This window comes from Achroia grisella, unplaced genomic scaffold (assembly GCF_030625045.1).
Source record: "Achroia grisella isolate CSIRO2021 unplaced genomic scaffold, CSIRO_AGI_Agris_v1 utg4290, whole genome shotgun sequence".
NCBI classification, from domain to species: Eukaryota; Metazoa; Arthropoda; class Insecta; order Lepidoptera; family Pyralidae; genus Achroia; species Achroia grisella.
The window spans coordinates 284,435-309,133 of record NW_026712854.1 but is presented as its reverse complement, the minus strand read 5'-3'; the positions used below and the strand labels follow the sequence as shown (position 1 = coordinate 309,133).

Sequence of the window (24,699 nt, the reverse complement as noted above, 5' to 3'; positions counted from 1 at the left end):
TGGGAACGAAAACTGTGACACGAGAATTTTATATATAAGATTTAGAACACAATTCGCCAAGTAACTCGCTGGCGATAGAAGTAAATAAAATATATCGGATTCGGCTGATTATCTTGACTTCATCCTTATATTCTTTTTCTTCACTAATGACTTGCCAAAGCATGCTATTTTATATATTTGCGTTTATTAACAGGTTTATCATTTCATTATCGTGTCAAAAAAAATGGCGTAGAGTACACAATAACTAATTTATTAGGATGAAACAAATGAATGTTGAATTACACATAAATTCAGTATTCGTCATATTTTATATTCAAATTATTATTGAGTGAGTACTAAAATTTATCGCGTAACTTGTTACGTCCACACTTTCAGAATTATACTTATAAGTATAACGAAAAACGATATAATATTATAATGAACATAAATAAAAAAATATTAGAGTGAAAGTAATGTTTCTATAATAAATTTGAAATTCCACTATTAGTATAAAGAAGCGTGTCTACGACAGAGGTCAAAGCTACGAGCCTACGCGCTACGGACCTCGTAGACGGCGCTACAACATGAAACTTTTACATGAAAAAATTACTACAATCTCCACTACTCGAACATACACTCACATTATACATATATCACTCCCCGAACGCCTAAAAACGTCGTCACAAGAAAATCTATAACGAAATTAATTAATTCAAAGATTAATTGAAAGTACACTACGCAAGCTTTAAAAGCAAACACGATAAGAAAACTTTTCAATACACCCTTAATCAGGTGCTAATCAAACTAATTACATGTAACAAGCGCAAATTAATCATCGGACGAGATAAATCAGAGACGCGTGCTCTACAGTGTATCGAGACTATTTCGGTGTGGGCGGGGCGAATGATTCAGTGAGTAGAGGCCACGGCAGTCGCGCGCCGGCCGCCGACGGGGTAACGACGCTTTCGTGAGCAGAGCGGAAACGAATCGCTGCGGCGATGGCGCGATGAAGACGAGCGGGCGCGCGGCGATTTGCTGGGCCCTGCTGTGCCTCGCCGCCAGCGCTGCAGCTGCGCCCCGCCGCCTCTACTGCGAGCGCTCCGACGTGGCCTGGCGAGCCTACCGCGCGCCGGCGGCCTTCGTGGCGCGCGTGCAGTCCCTCGCCAGAGACAGCGCCACCGTCAGAGTCAAGAGGGTGTTCCGCAGCCAGGGCCACTGGCCCCAGGAGGACGCCGTCATCAGCCTCAAGCTGCCGCGGCAGGGCCCCCGCGAGTGCACGGGACGACATGAAGTGCGGTTGACGATCCGACGTAAATATATCGTGTTCGCGGAGAGGCGGGATCACGCGGCAGTCGCGTTGGGACCGCCGCTGAACAATACTCCGACGCTGCGACGCAGGGTCGAAGCGGTCTACAAGCGTGGTTACAGTGAGTGTCTAGTGATAAGCGTGTTATTACGGTCGCATGCGCCGCCGCTAGCACCGACCACGGCCACATGGAACTTGGACACCGGTCGCCGATACCATTTCGGGATCACTCTTGAGGTACATTTTCCTATTCGATAATCACTTTGAAAGCATTGAAGCAAGTCTATCTCATGTTTAGAGACACTCATATGTCAATTTCCATGTGGTTTCTAACTGGTGCATGCTAACCGTTAAGATATAAACCCGTATCTATTTTTATGTTAGATTTTAAAATGATGCGAGCATATACTGCAATTGCAGAATACACGCAAATAGATTTTAAGATAGCAATTAAAGGTACTGGTAACAAATATGTGGTAACGGCAGGTGCATGGATAAAACAAGTGGCTATTATGAGTCCATTTTAGGTTGATAGTGAATAGTGGTCTAACGTGGCAAGTGCAACAAAACACAACACACTGTAGTTATAAATGCGGACCTCATTTATGCACCCTTCGTAAGTGCTGCGGAGGAAATTGTAATATAAGTTTTATTAAGTCTTCAACCCGACTGACGTTTGAATTACGGAAAGTACTAATTAATTAATCATGTGCTTAAATTATTATGAAATCTTCAATATTTTTTTTCAAAACTGTTTTAAAACGATAATAATTATAAACCACGGTAATATAATCACTGGAAGATTCTTTAAGCGGATTTACACTACATTACTTTTAACGTCTATATACTTATGTAAATTTTGACAGATACCTGTCAAAATTTTAACATTCTAACCATATCATAATTTAAGTGACTTTCATCACAATGAACTGAAAAAGATTCGATAATACAATATCAGACTCTTATTAAATTACTTGAAATCGTGAGAAGCAATGAACAATTAGTCATATTATTAAATTTATGTTCATCTTGTTTGAAATATGAAATTCAGTAATTAGCAGAATTCATTGATTCCATTTTAAAAGCTAATAGTAGCTTCTATGCGAATGTTCTTAAGGACAATAATTATATGTAGAAATAAATAGATTTCTGAATAACGACACCTATTTCCGAGACATTAGAGTACATTGAATAGAATAAAACACCGGATATAAGCAGGCAAGTGCCAAAAAACAATGAAACTGTAGCTGACAGTTCACGTAAGAGATCGTAACGCTACATTTGACAGACGGGCTGCGACAAGTCAGAACTGGAGCGTGTCGTGACGTCACCACCATTGAAGCCGTGGCAGACCCGCATCGGCAGACCAGAGATCAAAACTCCTAATTAAACTCCGCTATATGTAATCTACTATCAGATAACGAATAATTGACATTACTAATCTGAACCAATTTAAATTCTAAATTCTAAATTCCAAAGTCCAAACTAAGAACACTTAACTTGTCTCCTATATCTAATAATTCCAAATTGATATTTTTGGCATGACCAGTGGGACTAAAATCTCTTTTTAATATGCATATATTTATTGACTTACCTGGGATGAAAATTTCAAATTCCATTCAAGAATATAACTCCATGGACAATGTTTCGGCGAATGTTTAAAATTTATTCGATATCATTCAATTATAAGATCAATCAACGTAAGTACTTGGTATGTACTAAACTTGAATATTTATTGCTCGATTAATGAAATCAACTAGTCTTTCAAAATGTGGCGCTTGGTGTCTTGAGACTTTCTGTTTACACTGCCTACGTTGTTAGCAAAATGTTTATCTTTCTGGATATCATCCGTCGTTTTTTCCTTTGTTAATGTTCTTTTCGCTTTCATTATTAGATTGTAAATCTATCGCATTGATATTGATGTACGGAATACTTAAACTTTTCTCTTCAATTGCTCTGTTTAAAATTATGTCTTTAGTCTCGTTAGTTTTCAAAAGTACTTTATTCGTTTTGGCGTTTTTATTTTGTATAAAATTGACAGACATACTTACTTAATAATATTTTAATTGGAACCTTCGACCGTTAGAATTAAATAAAATAAATGAAACGAAATTTTACATACTGTTTCAAAATTATATGTATTTACTTAACAATTCATGAATGCATCATTTTGATAATGTACAAGAGATGTTATGATAAAATTATGGCAGTTACTATATCTTGGGTGTATATTTAGAAAATATCAAAGAAATGAATGATTTCCTTATCCTAATCTAATAAATTACAAAAATGAAATAATATGTCACAAGACTACGGTTAGTTCATTTTTCGGACTGTCGCTATTCGTATATCTTAAGTCTTAATAATGTTTAAATATATAAATTAATCTGAATAATACCTCAACGCCGCTAGTTCCCACCTTATGTACTTCATATTTTATTTTATTGTTCATTTTCTTTGTACTATTAACATGAGTTCTCAAGTAATTTCTTTGAATAATGAAATTAATTTCTTTCTTTGAGCATAGATTTCATGCTCGCATGTATGTACACCAAGGAACATTTATCAGTAGTAAAGTGATCTTTTAATTTTTTAATAGCAGTCTAAGCAATGTCGTTACGCCCTGCCAATTCTCCATTATTCTTGCTCCGCTCCGATGAATTTACTGTCCTATTAAAATATTAACATGCGTTAGTATTATAAATTTTATGATCAGCGTTGTTAAGATAGTAAATTAAACAGAGTTCGCTATAATAAGTACAGTAAGTGTATATTAAGGAATAAAATATATGTCTATTGATTTGGCAACGACCAAGTAATGCAATGATATGTAATTGGAATATGAAAGAACACAATGGTGCTATTGTTTAAATGATTATGAAACTGAACAGAAAATTATGTACTTGTAGTACAATCTTTTTATATCTCAAGAAGTACAATATTAAAGTTACTATTACATATGGCAATTGAGGATGACACCCGATGGAACTCAAGTTTTTTTGGTCTCCTTAGTTTTGTCTGATTCTGCATATGCCTGCTCCCAGTGTCTGTATCTACAGTACTTAACCTGTAAATTTATCGATATAGTAATAACTACGGAGCGCTGCAGATCGATCCACTAAATGGTGAAATTAAATTTGCTTGCAAAATGTATTCTTTATGTCCCCGTTATGATGCACTAATCAAAAGAAATTGAGTTCATGAGCCACAATATAAAACTAACTCCAAATGCATAAATAAAGATAAGATAAGAGATAATGTTGTGGATATAACTATAAACTATACTACATAAATAGAATCTAATTCAATACTTTCAAACAGAAAAAAATCTAAACTAATATCAACCAATCCATTTCGAAACTACATCATTACAAACCTAAAAACAGATAAAAGCGATCTTTAGCGAGTATTATAACACCACCCTTTTTTCGTCGGGATTCAAATAAACAAAATAGCAAACACTGAAACACGCAGCAGCAACGGTTACTATGCGCTAGTTCTCATTATCAAACTCACATTCTGTATATAGTTGATTAAATTCAGACATTCCTATGTGTGATTTTACGTCATCAATATATGATTTTTCCTTTAGTGTTACTTACAACCTATTCATATAATATAATAGCAAAATTAATTTGAAATCAAATCGCTGTTGCAGATTGTTTGTGTTAACTATTAAAGAAACATAAAGGCACATTACTAATCTATGTATATTGAAATCCAAAAGATCCAAAGGCAGATTTCGTATGAACTTTCTAGATTTGTGTTAGTCATACAAATGTATAAACTTCACGTGGAGCATTGTTGCTACACTACAATTATTATGTGTTCTGAAGTACTAATATGTCAGTCAATCGACATATAATAACAGTCGTGTTACCCTAAAATATATTGATCGCTGAAAATATGTGAAGACACAACTCGTCTAAATTCGATAATGTATTTACGTTCTAAAGTCTATTCCTGTGATGTTTCTGCACAAATGTAAATTCACGTAAGCGTCAGTGGATAAAGTGAATAACAATTCTTAAAGATGGAAATTGAAATTAATAATTGCTGTAAGTGTCTACTTTGGTTTTCTTTTGTTATTGGGATTAAGCCATATTGTTAATAATAGTAGGAAAACTTGGTTCATTGCTAACAAATTCAAATCTTTCCTTATTATTACAAGTATCCTTTTAGATTTGGCTATTGCCATAATCATTATATATATCTAATTTTGTACATCTAAACCATCCTAGAAGAATTTTCTAAAAATTCTCGTAGAGAAACTTTATTAAATAATTTAAATTTATTTCGACGTCTTCGGTGATTTAGTGGTTTATCATACCGCCTTACTTCCGATTATCGTGGGTTCAAATCGTTGCAATTTATAAACATTAATATTCATGAGTATGTAATACCTTTGAAACTTTAATAATGTATTTTAGTCATCATATTATTTTTTTTAAGCTGTGTGAAATGTGCTGAGTTGTTGTTGCTATTATTATTTATTTTTAAAGCTCACAATCCTAAAAATATTAGTAACAGTACATTTGGCGGATTTAACACCCTGTGGCATTTTCTGCCAGTCAACAATTCAAAAGTACAATGAATAATTGTTGGCGGTGCAAATATAATAAATTAAAAACAAAATATAAATAGATTCCATTAGATCTTAGATCAAAGTACAGCTTCCAAATTTATTGTATTCGTAATGCTTTTCAAAATATTTGGTCGTATAAAACTTAGCTATATACTGTAATATAGCTGTAATTGTACACATAACATTGCAAATATTTAAATCATCCTCGGGTAATGAAAAATTATTCGAAATGAATGTTTATTAACAAAATATTGGTATTCACAAAGTTGGTCTTCATTACTTAGTATAAAACAAAGTCACTGTCGCTGTCTGTCCGTCTCTATATATGTTTAAATCTTTACAACTACGCAACGGATTTTGAAGCGATTTTTTTAATAGATAGAGTGATTCAATAGGAAGGTTTGTTGTATAATACATGTACATTGTACACCCGTGCAAAACCGGGGCGAGTAGCTAGTATATAATAATTAACAAGTGTTCAGCAATATATACCATTTTATAGGCGTCTAAATTAAACTATACAATTATTATGTTTTATAACCGTATTTAAAAGAGAGGAGATATTAAATTCTGCTATGTTTATTTTATTTGTACGTTGCGCAACATCTTCATCAATTTCAATGGTAAAGATTGATATTTTTTATAAGTTTACTCGCACTTTCTGATGTATTATCTGTTAGTGAATGAGTATTTTCTTTCTTTCTTGTTTCTATCTCAATTATGTGTATATATTGTACATTATTTGGTTTAATTAACAGAATTTATTTAGAAGAATCGAATTTAGTTTTATGTTTGCGATCACTGATCATTTCTTTAATTGTAATACATTTTATTTTTTGTAGTCTCTTAAAAAAGGGGGGAAATGAAACGAGTTTTTCTGTGATTACAGCAGCTCATGATCACCTACAAAATCAGAGTTATTACAGGTGTTGTCGGACTTGTAGGAAGCTATATACTTCGATTTATTTATCGCATCGATTCGGAAATACCACTGCTGGAGTTAATTTCGTAGTATGGTTATGCGTGGCGAAAATTTCTGGAAATACGTTCGCGTAAGGACCGCCATCCATCCAGATGGTCAGTATGGAATTTTAATTATTGGCTTATTACGCGATGATTGAACTAAGCAGCTGTTATCAATCCGAACAATTCCTTAGTTATGGTGCTTTGTACAGCTTTAACAGATGTATTAAGTATAATAAACAATTTGCTTCGACGCTGGGTGGATGCGGATATGCGCGTTAATTACGAGTACAAGGCCACACGACCATTGTGATCGACGGTCGGTGACATGATCCTAAACGCATCAATGATGGTCGCCATGTCAACAATATCGATGCTTCGATATTTGTCGAACACAATTTCAAAAGTTATATAGATCAATTTGATACTTGAACCTCTATTTTTTTTAGAATAGAATAGAAAATCATTTATTCAAATAAACTTAATTTAATCACTTTTGAATAGTCATAGTTATCATTTTTTTAATATACCGCTCATTCGGAAAGCTGTCTTATCACAAGAAGCACGAGCAAGAAGGTTAGGTTAGGTTAGATGTGTTACACTTTTAAATAATCCTTGTAAGTTCATATTTTACAAGTCGAAACGTGTGAATACAAACTACCAACCAGCACTAATTTATTAGGGTCAAATACAAAAACACAATAAGATTAAATCAGTCGTAGTGATAAGAGCAGACCAGTCCCTACAAGCAGCACTCGTTCACGAGCATGACGGATGAGCCAGCCATCACTGTCCTCGACCATATTTTAGGGAGCCCAATCAGCCGGCCCACTACGTCGTCACATGTTTGGACATTTTAGTGAACATGACTATTGGTCAAATTTACAATATCAACACGATTATATCCTGAAGCAAATAGCCCAACTAACGTTTTGGTGAATCCAACACTTGAAATGTCCACACTTTGCTCAGTATATTTGGATCGAATGTAGCGGTGGGCGAAACTATTACCATCTATCGATTTAATTGCTATTGGAGTATCTAACACCGGATAGTCAGAATTTCAAATTAACACATGCATATTTTCGATTTCGGAGGGCTCGGCCGGTTAGTTAGGATAGTATACCAGTAATCCGCGACGCTCTCAAATTTAGAGTTTTTTATGGATGATGATGATGATGTGGTCAGCATAATGAGAATTGATAAGGTTAGAAATCCAACTTGACAAATTAATCAGAAGTTGACCATGTAGGTTACCTCTTTGTCTTGTGTTTTTTTTTATAATTTTGTTAATAAATGTCTATGTAATGGTATTTGCTGTGAGAGGAATAATAAATCTATAATAATCTCAGGACAATTCACACAGCGCCATCTAGACCCAAGTTAAGCTAGCTAAAGCTTGTATTATGGGTACTAGACAACTGATACATATGCATAGATATTTTTTTTTTTTGTAAATACATACAATTTATACATAGAAAACACCCAGACCGATACAAACAATCATACTCATGAATACAATTGTTTGTGCCGTGCGAGGAATCGAACCCGCGACCATCGGTCGTAAAGCGGTGTACTAGACCGCTAGACCACCGAGGTCGCCGAAATAAAGGAGGAATAAAGAGTTTCATTCATTCGTTCAGGTTTCCTTCGGAGACTGCAATCTTCCTGATACACCCTATATTAAACGCTTCGCATTGTGTCAAATTTTTAATTCAATTAATTGCTAAATAAATTACTTCTCAAGATTTGCACCGGATGGAGACCAAATTCAATAAAGGAGATAAGGGTTGCGGCCTGTTGATCAGTCTCCCGGTCTTATATTGGTAATTACACGCCGACGATAGTGAATTAAAACATAGTCTTTCTAATTCAGCAGCATGTGAATCGGTCGTAGTGAAAATAAATTCAACACCTGATTCAATAAAACATAACGTAAGGTTAGTTCGCAACAATACACAATAATCTATTTATCTTTGACTGTCGAATTTTACGTGTGTTTACAAAATTTGGTAAAAACCTTTGGTATTTTCGTGATAAATTATCCGTTTTTTTCGCCAGTACTGTATGGCCGTTAATTATTTACATTTAAAACATGCTGTCTGTTCTTTTTCTTATACGCTTTGTCTAAATGAATTTTATTGTATTTAGTTCATAATGATATATTGATTGTACAATAAAACATCAAAATTGGAGACCATAAATATAAATATAAATAATAATAATCTCAGGACAATTCACACAGCACCATCTAGACCCAAGTTAAGCTAGCTAAAGCTTGTGTTCTGAGCACTAGATAACTGATACAAATATATTTTTCTTCGTATATACATACATATTATACATAGAAAACATCCAGACAAAAATTTTACTCATGAATACAAATGTTTGTGCCGTGTGAGGAATCGAAGCCGTAACCATCGAAAGTAAACCACCAAGGCCGCCGAATATAATATAGTCAGAAAAACTGTGAAATTAGTAGTAATATAAGATTTATATAATTGTATATGCATATTGGTAAAAAAATCGTAATAAAGATAGGAGACACTGCATGTTGTCAACTCACCCGGCCGGCCAGCGGTGGTTCTGGGCCAGACGGATAAGGTCTGCCTTGGTGTCACTGTTAGGCAAATTGTAACATAACATCTCGGCTGGAGGCTCCTCTAGAGTTGCACAAAAGTGGAAATTAAAGAAATATAATATTAAAGTAAATTAAAAAAGGCACGAACGAATGTCTCTGGAAAAAAAATAGTCGGATACAGTATGATACTTATAATAAAGATTTTTCTATACTAATATTATAAAGAGGTAATTTTTGTTAGGTTGTAGGGGTAATAATCTCTGAATCTACTAAACCGAATTTGAAAATTATTTTACCATTTTTTTTTTAAAAGAAAGTTACTTTATTTATTAGACTAAGACTATACTACTATTAACCTCAACAATGAAAAGATTTCTGATACTCGGAAATGTTTACCACTCTACGATGTTGGTATGGGTCAGCTAGTAATTCATAAAGTACTTCCAATTATCGACGAAATCACACAATATGACTCCCGTGAAATCGGTTAAAAAGCTAAAACTGTTTACAATGAATCGCTCCTAAAATAAGATCCGTAATCGCTGAAACTATTCCCGTCACCAAACACCAGACTGCAGTGTTAATTTTTTTGCATCCAGACTCTGTTATAAATAATGTTTTTTCTAAAGTCCGCGTCTCGTACCGGACCAATATATTTAAACTGTGGAATTTTTATCTGTCACATAACGTCGTCTAGGCATTTCTGCGATTTCCAATTAGACGACGGAGCGTCTGCTCCGCTCTTGTCTGCGGTTGCGTACGGGAACGTTTGATCTTTGATATCTGGATCTGAACACGTTAGGTGTGGTCCTATAACTTTGGTAAGGTTAGTTCCTAATCTAAAGGTATCTACTCACGGTACGTGAAAAATATAATATACCTTCACATCTATTCATTAGTGTCCAGATTATGTATTCTCAGATACCTCGTATTTGCCAACTGGATAATGGCAAAACTCTCACATTTCGATATATATATATATATATAGTATATAAGCTGTGGCCGCAGTTTCACACGCGTGTAATTTATAGCCTATATGTTATTCTGATGTATAAACTATATTATTGTCAAATTTCATCAAAATCCGTTCAGTAAGTATTGCGTGAAAGAGTAACAAACATTCATCCATACTCACAAACTTTCGCATTTATAATATTAATAGGATCATAAAAAAAATACTACATATGATGAGAATATTGACAAATGATCATAAATATTTTATAGGGATTAATATTAATCAGTAATCATACTCGGGAACTTATGCTAATACAGATATAGAATCTGCTCTAGTCGCTACGACTGATTATCAATACTTAACACTAATAATACGTTTAACATCGTGATTTTTATAATTTTACTCTGTCTGGCTATTTGTATTTGCAGGTCATCAAAAGCATGTAAAGGTCCATAACTTTTGTTCAATAAAGCACCAGTCAAGTGCATTCATTTTTTTCTTAAACATTTCTTATTCTTATAGAAGCAAGAATGCGAGAATTTAATTTCAATTTGTAATTATGCACTGTTAAAAGTATAAATGTAAAATAAACAAAAAATCTAGGTCACATATACCTACGTACTTGTTTGAAATGACATCGATCAACAGGAAAAACGCTTAAGGCAATGATGCTCAATGATTCTCATCATCATACATACAATAATAGCATATACCTATAGTACATATACACTTGTAAGTATTAAAAATAATTGGTCCCGTATAAATAATTACTGATGCGAATTTTAGAAGAGAAATTGACAAAAATACAGACATTTTAAGTTAAATTAGGAAGTGAATTTTCTTATTATTGCATTTTCGTCAAAAAGAAACAAACAGAAGATCCGATTTAACAGACCAGTCCGACCGACACGTTCACGAGTATGACGGACGCCAGTCAAACTTTGTAAATAAATATATAAACTACAACAATTACTCAACTATAAAAACTACTCAGTCCGACACATACTTGTATTATTCGGGAATCAAACCAGGAACATCGGAAAGTAAGGCGTCAAATAATTATGCTTACTTGTATTGTATTTTTTTATAACTATTATATCATCGCAATATTGATGTGCTATGTCAGAAACAACTTATCATTTGTGGGAAACAAATCTATCTATATCTATGATATGGCCATATATGTGAAGTGGTGAGCAGAAGATTATAACATATACAAACAGCGTGGAGATAACAATAGAAAAACAACATGAACTTCAATACTCTATAACAATATGAACAGAGCACACTGCATTGTTATACCTACAATGCAGTAGTGCAGGAATAGCAAACTGGCTGACGCCATCTGATGGTGAATGGTAATCACCACCTATATACTTGAACAGATCGCACTTGACGCCATCATGGAACACGCGTGGTAAAGTCCTGACTTTACCCCGGGTATTGTCCCATGGGACACTTTCTGGAAATAACAAAAAGGTCGACATCACAGAAGACCGAAGAGCTGGTAGCTACCTTGGACAAAGAATTAGTCTACCCATTCAAAGAGGGAACGCTGCCAGTATCTTCGGAACCTTGCCTAATACACTCCTTTTAATAATATATTTTCGTTATATTATATTTTTAAGGTTTTTAATTTTAGGTTCTTAATTGTACTATTAATTTATTATATAATATTTTGAAATATACTAGAAATAGTCATACTTGTTTATACATATAAGTGTAATTTTATGTGATTTGTACTAATAAACTATATTAAATAATAAATTTATGTGAATTGTCCAGGGGTATTATCAACCCCTGGACAATTCACACGCTATATAACTAAATAGAGCTAGTGTTCTGGGTACTAGACAACTTATGCAAATACCTATATGGTTCTTTTGTAAATATTATTCGATACAAACGAATAAGATCTTTCGTTGGACAATCTAGTAAAGATAATGGTAGTGAGATAAATACCTTTATTTACTATAGAATTAATTGCGTTAAAATCCGGTTAACAATATAAGTAATGTATTCAAACCCTATCGAAATATTGCAAAAAGATAATAGAAGATAATAGTAATGTAATCCTATAGAAATAATAATTTTGACGGTTGACGTTTTTATGATACAAATCTTACTAACTACATGAAAACTGGAACACATTTCATGAACTCCTCTCTAGTTAACTGTTGTGAATATAATGACTGCCAACCCTGGCAAAATTAAATTTAGTTTTGAGAAAAATAGACCGTATGCTATATAACTTTAAAGTTCATTTCAATTCTTATTTAGGAACTAGAACACTTATTTTATTAACTCCACTCTATTTTGCTATCGTGAATATAATGACTGCTAGCCCTCGCAAACTTATATTTCTTTTACAATAATAGACCTTATGCACTATAACTTTAAAGTTTATATCAATTCTTATTTTGGAAACTGGAACACTCACTTTATGTACTCCACTCTATTTTACTTTGCTAACCCTCGCAAACTTATTTTTTGTGAACAATATAGACCTTATTCGTCATAACTTTAAAGTTCATATATACTGAATCCACTGCACTCTATTTTACTGCCGTGAATATAATGATTGCTAATGATAACCTGCGTACATTGCGCAACAGTTGATCAGGCTTCAGGCGGTTTCGGTAAATTTAACCCACCGCAAATGTCGAGGGCATATCGGCGTCATACAAGTCACAAACGACAGCGGGGTTGATATTTCCAAGGAAATTACAAACTGATGCGATATTTAAACCTTCAAAAAACGCTTATACCTTCTTTAAAGGCTGGCAACGCACTTGCAATTCCCCTCGTGGGCAGCGGTAATCACTTGCCATTAGGTGAGCCGCAAGATTTGTCCCTTATGATAAAAATAGTAAATACTTAAAATATAGCTATTTAAAGTATTACCTGATCGACGTAACATCATCTGTGACATAATCTCCTTGTTTTTTTTTGCAAAATTTATCTTTGCAGCTTCGCTCCTATTAGTTATAGCGTATATAACCTATATCTTTCGTCGATAGATGTGATATTCAAAACTGAAAGAATATTGGAATATGTCGATGGCGAGCGGCGTGATGGTAAAAGGTAGCCGTAGGCTGGCCAACAATTCCTCAGAACACAAAGGTGTCACATGACGATGTTATGTACATTTTAGCCATGTGTACGATAGTTCTTTCTATAATATGGTCAGGTCTATAAGGTGCTTGCAATTCCAAATGCAGAAATCAAAATTATTTATAACTAGCTTTTTCCCGCGGCTTCGCTCGCGTTAAGGAGTATTATTATTAGGTATAGTTTTTGCGGCTTTACAGTACTTTCATATAAACTTTCATCACCTATTTTATCCCCTTAGGGATGGAATTTATCAAAATCCTTTCTTAGCGGATGCCTCCGTAATAACATCTACCTGCATGCCAAATTTCAACCCGATCCGTCCAGTGGTTTGGGATGTGCGTTGATAGATCACTATGTCAGTCACCTTTGAGTTATATATATTTAGATAAATAAAAATTAAACTTAATGTTTTCATATTCATTTATCAAAACAAGTTTTCTTACTTTTATTTTAGCATCAGTACCACTTTTGTTTCTTTACTTTTATTATTTTATAACTTTTTCATAAGAAAAGGGAACTCATCATTTTTAATCCTCGCGGGGTTCGCTATTGTGTCCGCTTCAGCCTCTCACTTGTCCCAATTGAACCTGAATTCATGTGACATTTAGAATTAATTGAAGGGCGCGACCAAATGAGTGAAAATGTCTTATACGTAACGAAGGAACTTTCTTCGGCGGCTTCTTTGCGACGTATATTTTAAAAAAGGTAATTACCTACTGCCCTTTAATTCAGAACATCGGTTGTCGTGTACTGTATAATATCTGATTAATTTTTATTTATATTGGTCGCGATTTCATATTTAATTCTTATAACACCGTCTTCAGTTACTGTTAACTCAGTCGGCTCTTGACCACAGCTAGTGCAACCTAATCGAAATGTCGAGAAAGGTAAATTGTTTTATTTACCATTAAATTATTAGTTTTAAAATCCGGTTACCAATATAAATACTGTTAGATGTTTAATAGTACAATCGAGTCACTCATTTTACTAATTATGGGACACAGTCACCTAGATACATCTAAATAATAATTGCATTTAATAATGTCTAGTAAGACAAATTCAATATTGTCTACTAGGCATTATTAAATGCAATTATTATTTTGATGTATCTAGGTGACTGTGTCCCATATTATGACTCGTTTATTTTGTCACTAAATATATTTAATAATTTATTTATTTTATTAATCTTAGAAAAATATACTATCTTTTAATCTATATTCACACAAAATCTTAATATTGTGAAACTGTACACTTCTTTAAAAAAGAAACAGGTTGCTGACTTTTCATTTCAAATTAGTGGTAGAATAAGAAAAAATACTACTTAAATGTGTGTAAGATAAAATATCATTATACAAGCTTTTAACTCGTAGAGAATTATTTTGATAGAAATAGTAATAGAAATCATCTTTATTCCAATAATATTATAAAACATAAACGCGAATTATTGTGAGTATAGATGGATGGATGTATGTTTGTTACTCTTTAACACAAAAACTACTTGTAATTTTAACAAGAATTGTAAATTTTTGAATAAAGGGCTTTGTTATTATTATAATAAGTGTGCAGACGAAGTTGCGAGGGTCAGCTAGTATAAGATAAGCCCGGCACGTACGATCTGTCGCGAGATCGACAGATCAACGCCGTGGCGCCGTGCCCTATACGGATCATTGTTTTTATAATCATTTGAAAATTAATGTCACATTTTTAACCGACTCCAAAAGAGAAGGAGGTTCTTAATTTGGCTGTATTTTTTATATTAGTTACTTCATAGGTGACTTTGTAAATTGAATGTGTTTACTATCCAAAATTATGCCTGAGCATAACAACAATCTGCAGATTTTGTCAAGCTGAAGAGGAAACAATACTACACATCCTATGTGGTTGTAGCCTACTCATGCATAAACAAAATATCTCCTTTGGAAAGTATACACTCTATCCTGAGGAGATAAAAACCATCGCTCCTAAGAATATCCTTCAATTCTTGTCCCTGACGGGTTTAGGTAGCGAACTTTGAAAAAGGGTGATCACAATAGATCTGTGCAGATCGCAGTGTTACAGGTCTTAGCATCAGACAACAGCCAAAAATCCTCAACAAAAAAAAATACTTCATAACTACGTCATGTATAAACCGATTTGAATTTTTTTTTATAAGAGTATACCTATAACAGTATTTTTTTTATAATAACTTCAGGCTGATCCCATTTTAGTGTTCGGAGTCTATTTTTTTTAATTTTAGATCATATTCTTACAGAAAGTTCTGACAACTGTTATATCAACGCCCGAATTTATGTGTGTGTTTACACTTTGACATTAATTAACTAATAATTAATTAAATTTAGCGAAAGGTTTTTAATTCGGATAACAGTGTATGTTTCTAAGAAGTTGTATGTATCATTAGACATTTGAAAATAAAGTGTGTAGAAGTGGCCAAGATTACGGATTACGTGGTGACTCAAACGTACAATTTAAAGTTGCTCTAATTTTGTTATTAGTCTACTTTTAATTAATATTTCACTGGCTACTCCCCGGTGTTGTCCCCGCGCGAACCCACCATCTACCATTCCCGTGGGATTTTCTATTCTATTAATATTCTAAACGAGTATCTAAGGATAAATGTATGGATATTGTACATTTTCACATAAAAACTTACTTTTAATCAATCGAAATAGAAATCATTTTTTTTTAACTTTTAACAATCGAATTTTTTTTTATTCAAATAAACTTAATATTCATTCATGACTTTTGAATAGTCATTAATATTTTTTTAATTCTATCACTTGGATCGCAGACTCATTATAAGAAGCATCTTGTCCGTTTAAATAAATATTATTACTAATACATTATTTTTAATATAATATAATAATAATATGAATAATCATATATCTCTGATGAATATACTAGTTTAGTACTTAGATATTAATATTTGGACATGTAATAAAAGCAGATTTTCTAAGCGCCACGTATTTCATATCTTACTAAATAAAAATTTTATTAGAAAGTACTGGCTGGATTAGCATTTCATTTGGTACACAGATAAATCAAAGATTAACAATCTAGGATATCTAGAATAATTTATAGACGTAAGTGGTACTGCGGGATATTGCTAGTACGAAATAAAGAGAAATATTAAGTTAATTGGAATTATGTCAGAAAATTTAGTGGAAAAAAATACTTGGACTTTGTATAAAGTCGTTTGCGTGTGTTCTCACATCAATTTCTGCCGCCAAACAGCTTACTGTGTAAGATGTGTTTTGGTTGATAAGACATGGTAGTGAAATTACAGTACGGTATAGCTAGCACTCTACTATTGTCCTCCGGAATGGCAATATATGAGAGTATTTTTAATTCGTTTTATTTATTTAAGCTTTGCATTCCATAATTTTATAGTAGATAGATAGATCAGTATAATTCAAAGTAGTTATATTATGTACCCTGTTGGGCACAGCAAGCGGAAGAGAAGTTAAGTTTAGTGTTTACGGTTTACTCGAGGCTTGATAGTTCTGATGACATCTAACAGACTTTTTTATGGATTAAAATGGAATGACACACTCGCCTGCGCTAACGGTATACGCTGGCGGGGCATCAGTGGAGGATGATAAGATGAACATGAGGACAGATCGGTTAGCCCATCGTGATAAATTCATCAAGGATTTATCACGGTGGTTTCCACAGGGATCCGCGTGGAGGTCAATTGGTCCATTGCTCGCAATGGAGTAATTAGATCACAGAAATCTCTTTGTCAGCTGACAGTTGTTTCTAGACAGTTATAAAAAAAATCAATAAATACAGTAATATCACACGTAATAATAAATTTATTTTATTAAATAATGTTTGGATAAAGTCATATAGTAAAAAATAATTGATACTTAAAATCCTTCAGATTATTAATAACATGAGATTTTTTATCAACATCTCTGCCTTAAAACGTCATCCTAACTTTAATTATAACAGCAGTTACGCAACATCTAGAGTGGTTCGAACTGAAATATTATTTTAGGAGTTCAGAGATTACAGCCGCGGTGCATCGCCACGCGAACTATCGACCTTGTGCTTCACCTGTTAAAGTTTGTTTTGCAATGTCCTACGGGATCGTATTTACACCGTTGTGTTGGTACGACGTCGTCATGTGTCGCATATCACTCAGCGCGGCTCTTCCTTTGGCCAATAAAAAAGGAACACATTTGGAACCGGGACGATTTTAATTCAAAAAGGTGAGACATTCTTTTACGAGTTTTATATGCGATTTAATGGATTTTTGAGTGAAATTACTCGAGGGGAGGTGTCTAAATTAAATAACTTGGATACGTTTGTACACAAATATTTTAAATGCTTTAAACTTTTTTGGAACAGAATTTAAAAATTAGGTATACCAGTTGTCGGCTAGTGTTCGAAATTCAATAATTTCATTTTTAAAATAAGAATGTTGTTAATGTTCCTATGATATTGATATTACTGATGATGAATGTGCATATTTTGATTTTGGAAATGTCTCAAATTTTATCAGTTTATATATTCCAATTTTGAAATTGTCCATTCTTTAGTAAATATACAATTCTTATTTTGAATTTTTTTCTTTTATATTGGAGACACAGATTTATTATGACGATAAAAGTGCATGGCAATAGTTATTTAAGGTTATGAAGTTAGGTTATGGCAATAGATATTTAATGTTAAAAGGTAGGTTAATTAATGAATTTCAATTTATGATTTTCATTTAATGTTAGACATGGTTCCTATATAAACATTAACATTAAAATGTAAATAAAATGACTTTAAATAAACAAATTCAGTTGAGTTTCTTGCCAGTTTTTTCTCAATAGAATCTGTGTACCGAACTGGCCGGTCCGGAAAAAAATATTAATTACAAAAAACTTGACGTTCATATGATGATTTTGATTTTGTATGTTAGCTTTACTTTAATGAAATAATAAACAAATAAAGACTGAACATTTTCCCACACATTGCTTTTTGAATGTGCTACGAATGTAAAAAATAAGCATGACTCGATTTTACTCAGCTACCGTCATTAACAGTACTTTAAGTTAATGATAATTTGTCTCCGATCAATCACTCTCGCGGGCTTAATTTTCAGTTGCAAAATTGATTCAGATAAGACCCCCAGCGTTCGATAACTTGAGAATTAACGATCGATAATTATCGTACGATTTTAATTGCGTCATATTAATAATACGAAATCACGGAGATAAATCAAGACGGAATGGCCATACGGACGTGAAGTTCGTTCAACCAAGTAAATTTAGGGCAGCCTCGAAAATATTTTCGCCACCTAATCGTGTCCCCGATTTTATAATGATATCCCGTTTATTATTAACAAAAGCCATCATTCTTGGCTCAACTATATCCATAGAAATGTAGGAACAACAACATGTTATATATATTTTGTAATAATAATTTCGAATTACAAATGTAAAGTTATACTGATTATTTAAAAGAGCAACACGCAAGTTTCTTGATTGTTCTTCTTGTGATGAGACAGCTTCGAATGAGCGGTAGATTAAAAGAATGTTAACTATGACTATTCAAAAGTGCTTAAGTTAAGTTTATTTGAATAAATGATTTTCTATTCTATTCTAATTATGAAGTCTTGACGTCACTTTATTAAGCTATTATTCATTTGCCGGCCTCTATGGTCTAGCGGTTTAGCACACCGCTTTACCTCCAATGGTCGCCAGAACGATTCCGATACAAATGTTTGTGCCGAGCGAAGAATCGAACCGGCTACCATCGGAAGTAAACTGCTAGACCACCGAGACCGTGAAACTTACTGTCCGTTCATGATTTCCAACGTCTACATCCAAAATCAATGACACGTGCATAATTGTAGTACGAAGAGTTAACGGGTTCGCGGCCGGGCAGGGTATGTGTGACAGGGGCACAAAAACTAACCTTACCATAAACACCAGTAACGATTATTACCCGGCCGTATGCGGAGACAGTGGCCGTCAAACCAGGGTATTTGTCAACGCGTGCCATTTCAATTTGTCGCGGCCTACTTGCTTCTTCTCGGAGCTCTCTTGGCTTAACCAATTTTTTTTATTCGTAGTTTTATATAAAATCGCACTCGGGATAGTCGATTGTTCTGACGTTCTAGAATGATTGGTATAGTTGTTCCACGATCTAGAAGTGTGCCCAATAGACAAACTTTTAGTCTATGTGCTGCTTTTAGTTCTACACTTGGGGAGTTCATTTTAAAATATCCAAGATCCATCATCACAAGCACCACTTGGGGAGATTAAAATCTCCCCATCATCACAAGAAGAACTTGCATTTCGTGTAATGTGTCTGCTTTCTCAATGAGTGGTAGAATAAAAGAAACATTTGTCAAAACAGGGTATTTGTCAACGCGTGCCATTTGAATTTGTCGCGGCCTACTCTCTTCTCGGAGCTCTCTTTGCTTAACCATTTTTTTGTTCGTATTTTTGTAGTCGATTGTCCTAACAGATTGGTATAATAGTTCCACGATACGGAAGTGTGCCTTATAGAAAATCTTTTAGACTATCTACTTTAGTTCTACATTTGGGGAAATTAAAATCTCCCACATTATCACAAGAAGAACTTGCATTTTCTTGTGATATGTCTGCTTTCTCAATGAGTGGTAGAATAAAAGAAACATGACTGTTCAAAGTGCTTATATTAACTCTATTTGAATGAAGATTTCTATTTCTATTCCTACCATATTCCTTCCTTACCATAAACACAGTGGCCGTCAAACCAGGGTATTTGTAAACGCGAGGCATTTCAATTTGTCGCGGCTTACTTACTTCTTCTCGATGCTCACTTGGGTTAACCATTTTTTTTATTCGTACTTTCGTATAAAATCCCACGCAGGATAGTCGATTGTTCTGACATTCTAGAAAGATATAGTAGTTCCACGATCATCCAGCTGACTGTCCATGAGAAAAAACTTTTAGTCTACGTAGTTTAGATCTACACTTTCCCCAAATGTGGAAAACTAAACTCCATAGACTAAAAGTTTTTATTTTCTCCATTCGTGTTTTTATACGTAGTATAAAATATTACAATACTTTTCTCCTTTTATTTAGATATTACTCTAATTTATATTTATATATCTATTTTATATTTATATTATTTTTTAAATTGTAATTTGTGTGCGCTCAACTGAAAATCAGCTCTACTCTGCATAATGCTATATAAACTATATTTCCAGCATTATTCTGAGTTGTGTGTGGTCCACATTGATTCTGATTTGTAATGTTGCACACATTACAAATCAGAATTATTGTTTGTATTATTTTTATTGTTATTATTGTGTCAATAAATTCTATTCTATTCTATTCTAAAGCGATAACATCTTCTTAGGGTCAGCACGTCACTTGCTATGGTCAGATCCGGTTGGATAAATACTTTCTACTAACTAATCCTATTTATTGTACATTACTTTCTATAAATATTTATATATTGTATTAAGATGTACTTGATATACTAAGTCGATAATAAATTATCATATTTCACTGAATTTCCTCTTATCATCTGATATTTATTATCAATTGTGGCGCCTAGTACGTAATTTGATACGAAGAGAGTTATCCAAGAAATTGTGTAATATGATTTCTTTATTAAAATAGTTAAACGGGTTTTAATACGAATAATTTTGTGGAAAATAAAAGTTTTTGACGGCCTCGGTGGTCTAACGGTTTAGCACACCGCCTTACTTCCGATGGTCAGGGGTTCGATTCCTCGCACGGCACAAACATTTTTATTCATGAGTATGATTGTTTGTATCGTATAGGAATAAAAATATCTATGTATTTGTATTATTTATCTAGTACCCATATATTACATTTTTTGAGCTTTATAAAAAAAACGTTTTAAAACAATATTATAACTTTTAACTTTTTTTATGGGTCTAGATGGCGCTGTTTTGTAAATTGTCTAATCTAATTGTCCTAATATTATTATTATTATTATTTACCTCTCATGACGTTTCGATTAGATTGCCATGGTCTGCTCGTCATTATAGCTGGTGCTTCTATCCCTATTTTTTCCCTATCTATGTCCCTATCTTTCTGTTAGGGATACATATTCAACATTTACATTTCAATGCAGTTTTAAATTCAGAATATAACATACCTTCACGATTATTGTCATTTTTTTAGTTTTGGATGTTTCTTACGAACACATAAGGGTAGTTAGTAGGATTCTCAACTGTCGATGTTATACTGAACTCGGCACTTGATATTTGGCTGGATACCCATATCTGAATTTAATATGTTTTCTTCACTGGAGATCAGAAAGAAATGTAACGTGACAAATAAAGTTATTTTTTCTCTCTGCCAGATTTGAACTTACGACCCCTGACTTAGACCCAATAATAAAGAGTAGTGAACCAGTAGGCTACGACGCTCTCTTAAATTGAGAAACCGAAAGAAAAGCTATATTTATAGAATTGATCGGGTCGAATATACAAAAGTCAAACAAAACAGTCGAAAACATTCCTTGCGTACTCACAGAGCCATACAAAGCGGTCCGCGTTTGCCCCATAAAGGGACTGCAAGAAATTACTACTGGCTTCCCAGCGATGTGATCCGATAGTGAATACTATGGTGCATTCACACTGACAGAAACTTAAATATATCGACAAACAGAGATGTTTCATTTTTTGATTGGTAAAGATAATAATAATAATCTCAGGACAATTCACACAGCGCCATCTAGACCCAAGTTAAGCTAGCTAAAGCTTGTGTTATGGGTACTAGATAACTGATACAAATACATAGATATTTTTTTCGTAAATACATACATAATATACATAGAAAACACCCAGACCGACACAAACAATCATACTCATGAATACAAATGTTTGCGCCGTGCGAGGAATCGAACCCGCGACCATCGGACGTAAAGCGGTGTGCTAAACCGCTAGACCACCGAGGTCGTCAGATATAAACAAACTGTTTTAAAACAATATTATAACGAGGAATTATTTAATTTCCAGGATTTTTTATAAAAAGTGCTTGTACTAATTGTAATCTGTTTTGTGTGCTAATAAATAAATTAATTTCCTATTTGTAATGAATAATCGCAAAAAAAGGACCTTCGATTTGAAAAATTCTTACATGTATAATAACTACAGTATCAGTAAGCAATACCAGTTGCTGTTACTTGGGCAGCATCACACTGCTTATTAATAATAGGAATATTTTTTTACATATTCAACTTCAATGCACACAATATAGAACGTAATACAGTAAATTTTGCCTACTTAACAACATTTTTCATTATAAATTGAAAAGTATGCGTTATAAAAAATAATGTGCTTGAAATGCAGAATTGAAATTTTCATATCATACTGCAATTAAGTTAATGAGATACAATAATTCAATTAAGTTATTTTAACGTTTCAAGTCTCTCTCTTCTCTTGGCAAAGAAAATAGAAATGAGAAAAAAAATAAAATTAACAAAATAGTATCTAACTATAACTATTTTGTTAATTTCATTCACTTCACTGACCCCTTTTTTAATATTTCATTTTTGTAAATACGTAACTTAAGTACTGTTCTCCCATTATGATTACATAACTAAAATTACTCCAAATTTCTTTACAAGTTTCTGAAATAAGAGCTATGTCAGACTGACAAATCTTTAAGTTTGGAACCTTAAAAATAACCTCAAAGTTTAATTACACCTTACAATTCTTGTTTATCTATGTACAGTATTAATGTCGCGTATACCGTTCAGTGTGAATGCACCATGAGCGCTCACTTGTGGTACAGTAGGCCTCATTACGTACACGCGTCACATAGTCTGGTCACAGCCTAATATGTAAGGTCGACCTCGGATGGACCGGGGCTGTGGTGGAAGTGACAAGATTTTAGCGATTGTATAGCTTCCATATAAAAAACATATTCCGAATAAAATAAAACATTTCTCGCGGAAGACGATTTGTAAGTTGATTCAATATCATTATATACTTATAAAAATATTATTTACAATATAGGAAATCCTGTCACAACTGCTATAGCGGATAAGGTAATTTTGCAAGTACAAATATAATATACATAGAAAACATTCACACCGATAAAAATACTCATAAATACAAATGTTTGCATCATGCGAGAAATCGAACTGGCGACCATCGAAAGTAAATCGGTGTGCTACTCCGCTAGAGCACCGAGGCCGTCAAATAAAGCGTTTCGATAAATCTACTGTCACCATGATCATCAAATAATGTAGGAAATACTTATTTATTTATTTAAATTCAATGCACACAATATATAATACATAATAATAATATAATAATCTCAGAACAATTCACACAGCGCCATCTAGACCCAAGTTAAGCTAGCTAAAGCTTGTGTTATGGATACTAGATAACTGATACAAATACATAGATATATTTTTTTTTCGGAAATACATACATATTATACATAGAAAATACCCAGACCGATACAAACAATCATACTCATGAATACAAATGTTTGTGCCGTGCGAGGAATCGAACCCGCGACCATCGGTCGTAAAGCGGTAGACTAGACCGCTAGACCACCGAGGTCGTATAAAATAGTACAGTCAATTTGGAGGACTTAACACCTTGCGTCATGATGTTAATTGTTATACGGAATACGGAACTCGCTTCAGTTTATGATTTGGACACGTATAATGCGTGTCAATCAGAGTGTCTATAGAGTTATGACTTGATGACAGTTTTTGTAATGGACAGCAATCTAGAGGCTCGTGGTAAATGGTAGGCGTCACCTGCGTTGATCTCTACGGCTGGACTTGTAATTATCAGTTCCACTATTTCTTGTACTTGATACGTCCTCAGATCATATTAATAACGGTCTCAATGGCGTAGTGGATTAGCACATCGTTTTATTACCGATGGTCGCAGGTTCGATTACCCGTAAGGTACAATCATTTCGACAGAAGGAAGCGGAGTTTTCGCAAATTGAAAACCTAACTTCACACCAAAACTTCCTAAGCCATATATTTGTGGTGATAGTAAATGGTTACCGTAGCCTATGGACACCTGAAACACCAGGGGTGTCACGGTAATTGGTATTGGTTAAATATATACCTATTTTGATAAATCTATGAGTTCTTAGGTATGAGTTTTTTAAAATAAATGACTCTATAACAATTTTATAGAGTTGAGTTTGATAAATAAGATGTTGATTTACCTCTCTCAAGGTTTCGACCAGGATATACTATGCGTATTCACGAGTGACGGTTAA

At 33.6% G+C, this 24,699-nt stretch overlaps 1 protein-coding gene across 2 annotated transcripts in view; it reads left to right on the top strand.

Moving 5' to 3' along the window:
- The first annotated feature begins 319 nt into the window (after nucleotides 1–319).
- The window catches only part of LOC131844923 (protein vein), a 100,220-nt gene continuing 75,840 nt past the window's right edge, over nucleotides 320–24,699 (top strand). For both annotated transcript variants that reach the window (XM_059193920.1, XM_059193919.1), the window contains exon 1: nucleotides 320–1,406. In XM_059193920.1, coding sequence (XP_059049903.1) covers nucleotides 986–1,406 — 421 coding nt within the window. In that variant the 5' untranslated portion in view covers nucleotides 320–985. The remainder of the gene's footprint in view (nucleotides 1,407–24,699) is intronic.